General features: G+C 38.9%; 1 protein-coding gene across 1 annotated transcript; it reads right to left on the bottom strand.

Annotated features, from left to right (window-relative positions):
* Positions 1 to 939: 939 nt before the first annotated feature.
* LOC113524754 (26S proteasome regulatory subunit 4) lies at positions 940 to 10,691 on the bottom strand. Its single transcript, XM_034313539.2, has 11 exons — positions 10,601 to 10,691; positions 9,448 to 9,501; positions 9,128 to 9,224; positions 8,389 to 8,513; positions 7,473 to 7,658; positions 6,094 to 6,222; positions 5,578 to 5,674; positions 3,818 to 4,007; positions 2,651 to 2,802; positions 2,195 to 2,349; positions 940 to 1,252 (listed from the first exon to the last, which is right to left on the bottom strand). The coding sequence occupies exons 1-11, from the start codon at positions 10,601 to 10,603 to the stop codon at positions 1,118 to 1,120; spliced, it is 1,323 nt and encodes a 440-aa protein (XP_034169430.1). The 5' UTR covers positions 10,604 to 10,691; the 3' UTR covers positions 940 to 1,117.
* Positions 10,692 to 10,877: the final 186 nt, after the last annotated feature.

Below are 10,877 nucleotides of genomic sequence, written 5' to 3'. Positions count from 1 at the left end.
CATCCATCCATCCAACCCTCTGTCTACTTTCAACACTTCTCTCTGAATACCATCCTATCCATCTATCCATCTTTTTGCCTGCCTACCCATCTGTATATCATTCTACCTGTCTACTGGTCTATCTATCCATCCATCTAATTGGCGAGAAGCATTAATAAAGAGAGCTGTTTATCTGTCTATCCATTCATTTATTTATCTCATAACCCATGTACCTGTTTATTTGTATAACCATCTATCTGTCTATCCATCCACCCATCCATCTGCCCTTATGTCAATCTGAACTTCAATCAGTCTGTCTATCCTTCTAACTAGCCATCTATCTACCTGTCTGTTTACCCTTCTATCAGTCTGTCTATCCTCTTACCTATCTCTCTTCCTGTCCATTTCCCATCTACCCATCTGTTTTTCTGATTTACTTCATTAATAAAAATCCGTCCATCCTTCTGTCTGTCTGCCCTTCTTACCGTCTACCTATCCCATCAGTTTGTCTACTTTTCCATCCATCGATCTGTCCATCTACCCTTCTATCCGCCTGTCTACTCTTTTTCTTCCTGGGTTTGCTTCCCTTCTATCAGTCTATCTATCTACTCATCTGTCTATCACTTATCTGTAAACCTGTCTTTCTTACAGCATAAATAAAAAGAGCTGCCTGTCCATCTTTCTATCCATTTGCCCACTGTTCTATCCATCAGCAGAGAGAAAACAATAGAAAAAAGCTGCAAAAACTCCAGTTTCCTTTAACACCGTCACGCTCCTTACCTCGTTGATCAGGTGACCAAATTGCCCCGCCCCCTGCCCGTGACATCATCAGTTCCAAGGCTCTGGTGTAGCTGGTTTAAGTTGGTTACTGACTGTTTTATGTCTCAAGCACCATGTTGTTCATATTTCATATTTGTACAAGAATCATCTACAGGCTTTAATATTAAAAACACAACCACATTTATCTTCCACACGTTTAATGTGCTGACACACTGGAGAACAACAAAATATATATAAATAATAAAAAAACACATCTTAAATGGACATTTCCATTCAGTTTCATGTATTCTCGCGCTCTCTCTCTCTCACACACACACACACACACACACACACACACACACACACACACACACAGGGGTTAGAGGTACAAGCCTTCAGGAGTTCCCTCCTGCTTCTTATACAACACGTTCTCTTTAGACTTCTTAAAATCTTCATTAGTGACTTTCATCCTGCGCTCGCGGAGCGCCATGAGCCCAGCCTCGGTGCAGATCGCCTAACACACACGCGCGCGCACACACACACACACACACACACACACACACACACCATGCAGCAATGAGAAGAAACACAGGAAACAGAAAAGGAGACAGATTAACTGTTTTGGTCAAGTGTTCAATTTCACTGCTTTAAATTCACAAGCCAATGGAACTTCAAACTAGCACTTATGGAAGGAGTCTCCAGTGTCAGCGCTCTGTAACAGGTGAGGGAACGACTGTTTATAGCTGCTATAATGTAAGTGAGAACAGGAACTAACTTGTTTCGTAGGCATTCCACAACATTAAAAATAAATATAAATATATAAAAAGTATGAGGTGGTGTTGTTTAGCAAATACAAAATTGTAAGAAGGTCAAAGTGTGCAAGCTTCGTGACCATGAAGAGGCATTAACAGGAGCTTGTCATGTGTGTGTGTGTCTGAGTGTGTGTGTGTGTGTGTGTGTGTGTGTGTGTGATGTTTCCACAGACAAATCTGCGTCAGTGAAGTATCATCATTTTCCACGTTCATATGAAAACCTGCCAAAAGCAGACGTCTCACCTCTGATCTGCCCTCCAGTGGACAAAACACTTACTGCAATACTGATACATCACTAACATACACACACACACTCTCACACACACTCTCACACACACTCTCACACACACTCACACACACTCTCACACACACTCTCACACACACTCTCACACACACTCTCACACACACTCTCACACACACTCACACACTCACTCACACACTCACTCACACACTCACTCACACACTCACTCACACACTCATACACACACTCACACACACACTCACACACTCACACACACACTCACACACACACTCACACACACACTCACACACACACTCACACACACGCTCACTCGCTCACACACTCACACACACACTCTCACTCTCACACACACTCACACACACACACACACTCGGGTTTGTACCTTGATGTCGGCTCCGGAGAGATCGTCTTTCGCCAGGATGAGGTCATCGAGGGTGACATCATCAGCCAGAGTCATCCGGCTCGTGTGAATCTGGAAAATTCTTTTCTTGGTCTTCTCGTCCGGCAGAGGGAACTCGATCTTCCGATCAATCCGACCTGAAATGAGCGACAGAGAATCGAGAGCCGCACCACGTCCCTTTAGTGAAAGTGTAAAACCGAATCTGCATTCTAATACAGAAATATACCATATTATATTTTTATATTTTTATATATTTATTCTCTTTAGAGACTGTTTCATATTACAGCTCATTTTATTACTTTATTTGTTAGTAGCTGTGTATGATACTATATGTTTTAATTTCTATTACATTTCGTGCTGTGTTCACTGGACTTGTCTTTAACAGTAATGTTATCATCAGTGTTTGGCTCAGCGTGCTGTAGCTGTAGTGTGTTTAACCTGGTCTGATGAGCGCAGGGTCGAGTGTTTCGATGCGGTTCGTGGCCATGATGACTTTAACATCTCCACGAGAGTCAAATCCGTCCAGCTGATTGAGGAGCTCCAGCATCGTCCTCTGGATCTCACGCTCGCCGCCGGAGTTCGAGTCGTACCTGCGGGAAACGAGGAAATGTGATTATCTTATAAATCAGATAATTCATGTGTCATGTCTAACAATCACTCAGAGTTTTTAACTCCTTCCTTCCTTCCTTTATTAATTAATTAATTAAGTAAGTAAGTAAGTTTATAGCTGCTATAACATAAGTGAGAACAGGAACTAACTTGTTTTGTAAGCATTCCACGACATTAAATGTAACTATAAATGAATAAAAAGTATGACGTGGTGGTGTTTAGGAAATACAAAATTGCATTAATTAATTAATTAATGACGATTGTTAAAATGGCAAAAACAAGAAATCTCAATTTAAACAAAGTAAGAATAAAGTCCTATATCTCTCCACTCATCCATTCACTTATACAAATTAAAAACCATCTGTAGTTTTCTTTTTTTTTTTTTTTTTTTAAAGAAAATAAAATCTTTATTGTTTTCCAGAATAAATGGATTAGAAACCGAGTCTTCCTTCTGACGTTGTATTTATTTTTTTATCTGCTTATTTATTTACAATCTTTATGAAGTTTAGAAATAAAAGTAACACAATCTGCATTATGTTTTTACATAATTGATATTCATTTTGTATATAATTAAATATTAAACTGTTTTTTAATGTATGAAAAATATATTATACTGAACTTTAAAACAGTGATTATATTTAAAAAATATTAAAGAACTGTTTTTATTTAATACTTACTTTTGAAAAATATTTAACAAATGATTTATTTTTCATATAATTAACTGTATATTAGTATTAATTATGGCTATAATTATGTATTGTTATTGTTAATGCTATATATTAGTAATTTATTGATTTATTTTATTTATTTACATATTGTGTTTATATTAATTCTATTTGTATAGAAACTATTTTGCCATTTGAATTATATTTTACAGGTTTTATTATATTATTTGAACTGGCTGAAGATTTATAATTTTATTTATTTAGAATATTTTGATATGAAATATGTCTTTGAATAGGATTTTACAGTGATTAATACACAGTGCTGTCGCACCTCTTGGTCCCGATGGCGTCGATCTCGTCGATGAAAACGATGGAGGGCGCGTGTTCCTCTGCCACTCTGAAAAGCTCGCGCACCAGTTTGGGTCCGTCGCCCAGGTACTTCTGGATCAGCTCCGAACCCACCACACGCAGGAACGTCGCTGACGTCTGATTGGCTACCGCTTTGGCCAGGAGGGTTTTACCTGAGAGAAGGATTAATCAGAGGTGACGTTATAGTAAAATACTGAGTGACAGGGCGCTGGAGTTACGGTTATGAGGTTTTATTTATTAAAGAATGACACATCGTACTTTTTATCCGTTTATAGTTATAGTTAATGCTGTTGAATGTTCATGTGACGCGTATTAACCTGTTAGAACAAGCGCATCAGGATCAGAAAGAGCTTTTATTGCCAAGTTCCCAAGGAATTTGACTTGGTATGAAGCAAAACATGTAATAATAAAAATTATATTATATTATATTATATTATATATATATATATATATATATATATATATATATATATATATATATATATATATATATATATATATATACACACACAGTACTGTGCAAAAGTCTTTTTTTTTTAGTACAAATTTTGTTATAAATGTTTATTTTCTGACTTCTACATTATTAATTCAGTACAAAAACATTTTCGATTCCAAACATTAGTTTTCCAGCACAAAATGAAACGTTACAGAAAAATGTCTGTATGTCAGTAAAGAAAGCAGCAGATTCCATAAGAGACACTTTTCAGATAAAAACATAATGAAGGCTGCTGGGTTTCGCTGCAGAAATAAGAAGCGAGTCGACAGTCAAAGTCTCCAGAAGAACTGTGGCTGCTTCTGCAAGATGCTCAGTAACACTTCCAGCTCATTTCCTTATAAAACTGCACACACTGCACCTCAGATACTGCTTTATTTATTTAAAGCGAAGGATCGTCACATTAAATACTGACTTTGTTTCATTTATTACTGTTTACTGCTCTTTATAGGAGTTTTTAATGTATAAACATTTAATTTCATTATTTTTTGAAGGCATCTTTGCTCTACAGCATTTCTTTGCATGTGCCTAAGACTTTTGCACAGTACTGTTTATACACACACACACACACACAAACAGTACAGTAGACACAATAGGCTTAAACGGAATATATGTACAGTGATATAATACAGCTATGTGTAAGGTGAAGGCAATGGCAGGTGATGTAAGGTGAGGTAAAGCATTAAGGATATGTGTAGAGGTAATACAGTAAAAGAATGAAAAATGAATTTACATATTGATTTTATATTTTATATTAATTTACATTATATAAACCTGTGATTTGCTGCTGTTATAGAAAATTAATCAACACCTTCTGACCAGAATTCAACAGCACTCTGGGATAAAATTAATAAATAATCTGAAAGTGTAAAAAAGTGCAAAAAAAAGTGCTAGTATTCAATCACAGATGAAGTAAAAAGTGGAATTAAAGTGCTTTGCTGTTTGTAATAACCTTTTTAAAGACCCTCTTGTCACGTTCACCACAGGACGTGGAAGTGCAACTGTTCAAAGTGTAAAAAATATTAAATATCTTACTGCTGTGAAAGGAAAATGACACAATGACCTATTGAACAAACATCACGTGAGCTGATAAAATAACAGAACAGAACTTAGGATGGTGAAGGGGAAGTCGAAAAAGGGCTCGGATCTTTGATTATCTTTATATAGCCGTTCTGACAAAGTGACACAACGCTGTCACTTATATAAACGCTGGTGATATTGAGACTCACCGGTTCCGGGAGGTCCGTACAGAATGACTCCTTTAGGAGGTTTAATGCCCATCTCCTCGTAATACTCTGGGTGTGTGAGAGGCAGCTCGACTGACTCCTGTACATCAGCATGCACACACACACACACACACACACACACTTCTCAATTACAATTAAAGAAAAGGCTGTTATCCATTTACCTGCACATTCCACTGATATTTATAATGAATATAAACATGACCTTCTCCTTTACATTAGAATTTCTGTCACATCACCATTTACACAAGACCGAAAGGTCTAAAAGAAACAACAGTGGAGTGCAGTAAAGAAGACATGATGCAGCATTATGACAGATCAATACAGAACAGTGCACAAAGAAACTCCTAAACACAATAACAGACTCCAGGGTCGTGTCCTTCTCATAAAATCTCAGGTGTGACATCACACAAGTTGCTAAATTTCCCAGCATTCAGTAGAACAGATAAAGAACCTCGGGTGAGTGGAGAAAAGTCTTTATGATGAGTTGCTTGGTCTTGCCTTGATCTCCTGGATCTGAGTGTCCAGTCCTCCGATATCAGCGTACGTCTCCTGTGGAGCTTTTTCCACCTTCATCACCGTCACCAGAGGATCGGTGTCGTCCATCAGCACACCGATGACTGCGTGGACCTGCAAGCACGCACACACACAAACACATGCGTGTGTACACACAAACACACACCATCATACTTCATCATACGCCATCACACGTAATCATACATCGTCATACGTCATCATACGTCATCACACGCCATCATACATCGCCACACGACATCATACATCGTCACACGCCATCATACGTCGTCACACGCCATCATACGTCGTCACACGCCATCATACGTCGTCACACACCATCATACGCCATCATACATCGCCACACAACATCATACATCGCCACACGCCATCATACGTCGTCACACGCCATCATACGTCGTCACACGCCATCATACGCCATCATACATCGTCACACGCCATCATACATTGTCACACACCATCATACATCATCATACATCGTCATACGTCATCATGTCATCACATGCCATCATACTTCATCATACGCCATCACACGTAATCATACATCGTCATACGTCATCATACGTCATCACGCGCCATCATACATCGCCACACGACATCATACATCGTCACACGCCATCATACATCGTCACACGCCATCATACGTCGTCACACACCATCATACATCATCATACATCGTCATACGTCATCATGTCATCACATGCCATCATACTTCATCATACGCCATCACACGTAATCATACATCGTCATACGTCATCACACGCCATCATACATCGCCACACGACATCATACATCGTCACACGCCATCATACATTGTCACACGCCATCATACGTCGTCATATGTCATCATACGTCATCATACGTCATCATACGTCATCATACGTCATCACACGCCATCACACGTCGTCACACGCCATCATACGTCATCACACGCCATCATACGTCGTCATACATCGTCATACGTCATGTCATCACATGCCATCATACGTCATCACACGCCATCATACGCCATCGTACATCGTCGTATGTCGTCACATGCCATCATACATCATCATACGTCACCATACATCGTCATACATCATCACACGCCATCACACGCCATCATACATCATCATATGTCATCACACGCTGTCATACGTCAGGGTGTAAATTCGGTCGTAAACCATACCCTGAGAGTCTTATACTAGTGCAGTGCAGAATTTCGACACAAAAAGTACATCATGATGAACAGTGTGTAAAGTGATTGTAGATCAAATCTTTGCTGCTGTATTTCACCGCCAGCCAATCAGAATCACAATCTGATACATACAGGAAGTACTACGTCCATGATCAGTTTTTTTCTTTACCTTGTGGTTGAGCAACACAGAGCAGCCCGGCTCCAGCAGGTCTTTATCCACGAAAGACAGGATGCTGACATAGTGCTCCGAGCCCACCGAGGTGGACACGATGGCGTGATTATCGTCAATTATCTCCTCCAGATTCCCCACAGACATTGGAGTCCCTCTCAGGTCATCGACCTTCGACCTCTCCTCCTGTTAACAGTCAGCCAAACTCATCCTGTTGTTCTATAGTGAGTGTGTACTGTGTTGTTTTACAGAAACTATGGATCTGTGTGTGTGTGTGTGTGTGTGTGTGTGTGTGTGTGTGTGTGTGTGAGAGAGAGAGAGAGAGAGAGAGAGAGAGAGAGACAGACTGACAGTGAGAGATAGAGAGAAATAGACAGACAGAAAGATAGATAGATTGATAGAGAGACAGAGAGAAAGAAAGAGAGAGAGAACCAGACAGAGAGAGAGAGACACAGACAGACAGAGATAGAGACAGAGAGAGAGAGACAGAGAGAGAGAGAGAGAGAGAGAGAGAGAGACAGACAGAGAGACAGAGAGAGAGGCAGAGAGAGAGAGAGAGAGAGACAGACAGACAGACAGAGATAGAGGCAGAGAGAGAGAGACAGACAGAGAGACAGACAGAGATAGAGGCAGAGAGAGATAGACAGAGATAGAGGCAGAGAGAGACAGACAGAGAGAGAGAGAGAGAGACAGTGAGAGAGAGAGAGAAATAGACAGACAGAAAGACAGATAGATTGATAGAGAGACAGAAAGAAAGAGAAAGAGAGAGCGAACCAGACAGAGAGAGAGAGAGAGAGAGAGACAGACAGACAGACAGACAGACAGAGAGAGAGACAGACAGAGATAGAGACAGAGAGAGACAGAGAGAGAGAGAGTGAGAGAGAGTGAGAGAGAGACAGAGAGAGAGACTACGTACCTCCTGTTTCTCCTCCAGCGGTTTCATCTGCTCCTGGTTCCTGATGAACTCCTCCTCCATCAGCAGGTAATCTTTAATGCGCTCTTGCTTCAGCAGCTTCAGCCTGCACTGAGTGTGTGGAGTCACTGAGGACCACAATAAACACATCAAACACACACTCGTCAGTTCAGATTTATTTATTTATGCACTGACACAGTAGTTTTGTGGAAAGTTTATTTAATTCATTCATTCATTTTTGCCAATAAATGAGCAAATGCATTGTTTTTTTTTTATTCTTCCTGGTCACGCTTCTTCCTCACCGACACCACGTGTTCAGAACAACTGCATTAATATAACCGTCAGAGCTGCTGTCACAGAGAATTAATCAACAGCTTCTAATGAATCAGAACTCCACAACATTTTCCTGTCACATGCGCAGCTCTATTTTAGCACTGCAGTTAAAAAAAAATAATAACTCTGACCATTCACTCATTCATTAGTTTGCCATTTCTCCTGATTAATCACTAGAAAACAACGTTCTTGCAGTTTGTATCATATACGAGATAAAACAGGAAGTCAGTAGTAGTAAATAGTCAGCTGATAGTTAATTGGTTTTAAATATGTGGTCATTATTTTGAAAAAATTCCAGCTGATGTATTTTAATACACAGAAAGTGAATAATCATAGATCCTGAAGTGATAATAAAGAGTTTCAGAATATTTATATAATGTGTGTTAAAAAAACAAAACAAAACGAATACCTAAAGGAAGTTTGCTCGCTGCATCTGGTCCTTTGGTCTTTTTCTTCTTCTTGCCGACTCGCGTAGGGATCGGCGGCTCGTATTTCTTCTTCTTATCCTGTTATCGAGATTTTTAGATAATTAAAGCAAGGTTTAGTGAGAAGGGAAAATATAATGGAGTCCTATAATGGAGTTGTAATAAGAATAAACAGTGTGTTTTAAGGAATGAATTGTAAAGCAGAATTCCTGATTTGAAATCGAAGTGTTTGTTATACTGTGGTAATGACACATGAAATGGATTTCTGAGACGGTCTCATATCATTCAGTTCGAGGTGTTTCACCTTGTCATCCTTTTTCCCACCACCTGGTCCATGTCCTCCACTCTGGTTCTGTCCCTGTGATGAAACACAAACAGGTTATGCTTTGGGTTGATCCTGAGTAAGTGCTTACTGAAGATGAATGACTTCATATGTTAATCTCCCAGAGCTCTGCATGGTAATGAGCACTCAGTCGAGGTTGTCCAGTTCAAAGCAGATTTGACTGCAGTGTTTTTTTTTTTTGTTTTTTTTCAACCAAGCAGAAGCCACATCTCATTCCATCTCATGGTGTTTCAGGATCTTTAATGATTGTTGCATTGTCTCTGAAGCCTGTCTGCAGTTACACTGGTGCTGTGGACCCTGTGGCCAACTTATTCACTCGATCACTACAGCTGGTGAATATAAACCCTGTTAGCAACATTATTTAAAAAAAAAAAAAAGAGGCTAGCAAAAATACTAGCGCCTTCAAGAGCAGACACTGAATACAGCTCTCCAGATCATACTACAGCTGCTGCTTAGGAGTTCAGAGAGAGCGGCTTCGTTGTGTGTAAAGTATATAAAACCAATGACCAGAAAAATCATCCTTCTTCATATACCATGTGTTCATATTCCAATAATCATAACGATTCATTAAATACGCAGATTCATGTATGACGTCATCTGGCGACATCTAGCAAGTTTTTGAGTATGCATTAGCTACTTTCCCCTGGAAAAAAAAGGTTTATGCAACATTGTTATATATATATATATATATATATATATATATATATATATATATATAACATATATATATATATATATAGTGTGTGTATGTGTGTGTATATATGGGACAACATATACTCCTGCTCTACTCTGTTGATTTTAAACACACTAAACACTACAGACCAACTATATAAGACAAAAAAAGCCTTTGTTTTTACATATTTATATAAACATAACCATAAAACTTCTATGCCCAATGACAGTATAGTTGAGAATCTAAAACTCTTTCTTCCATATCCATCCATATTAGAAGTAATATTAAAGGTAACTGCGACACAATAAACGCAACAAGTTACAAATTTGAGATTATCTTTATTATTATGGGATTAACTCAAAAACACAAATTCATCAATCAGAATTTTCTAAAGACTGTAATTAACCGCTAAAATCGTAAAGCACTAACTGGCTGACTCACCATGTTTGCCGGCGCTCGTCGCTTACAAAATACGTCAGACTACGGATACTCTCTCAGGACAAAAATAATAAAGCCGTTCGTTTGTAGAGAATGATCTTACGTAAATCGTTTAACATCAAATCCTTCAGGCCAAATTATTCAGTCACATCTTTCATATATCGATGAATCCCAGAGGTAACCCTTGCCGTTAATATATGATCTCTGTTAAAATATTTTTAATGTTCTCGACACAAAACAACATCAAATTGTGGCCTATTTACCACATTTACTATATTTA

Source organism: Pangasianodon hypophthalmus, chromosome 19, assembly GCF_027358585.1.
Source record: "Pangasianodon hypophthalmus isolate fPanHyp1 chromosome 19, fPanHyp1.pri, whole genome shotgun sequence".
NCBI classification, from domain to species: domain Eukaryota; kingdom Metazoa; phylum Chordata; class Actinopteri; order Siluriformes; family Pangasiidae; genus Pangasianodon; species Pangasianodon hypophthalmus.
This window is presented reverse-complemented; position numbering and strand designations above follow the sequence as displayed.

Coding starts and splice junctions, on each gene's coding strand:
- LOC113524754 (XM_034313539.2), bottom strand. Junction 9,225..9,447: donor GTGGGAAAAAGGATGACAAG/GTGAAACACCTC, acceptor TCTCGATAACAG/GATAAGAAGAAGAAATACGA. Junction 6,223..7,472: donor CTGTGTTGCTCAACCACAAG/GTAAAGAAAAAA, acceptor GCGTGCTTGCAG/GTCCACGCAGTCATCGGTGT.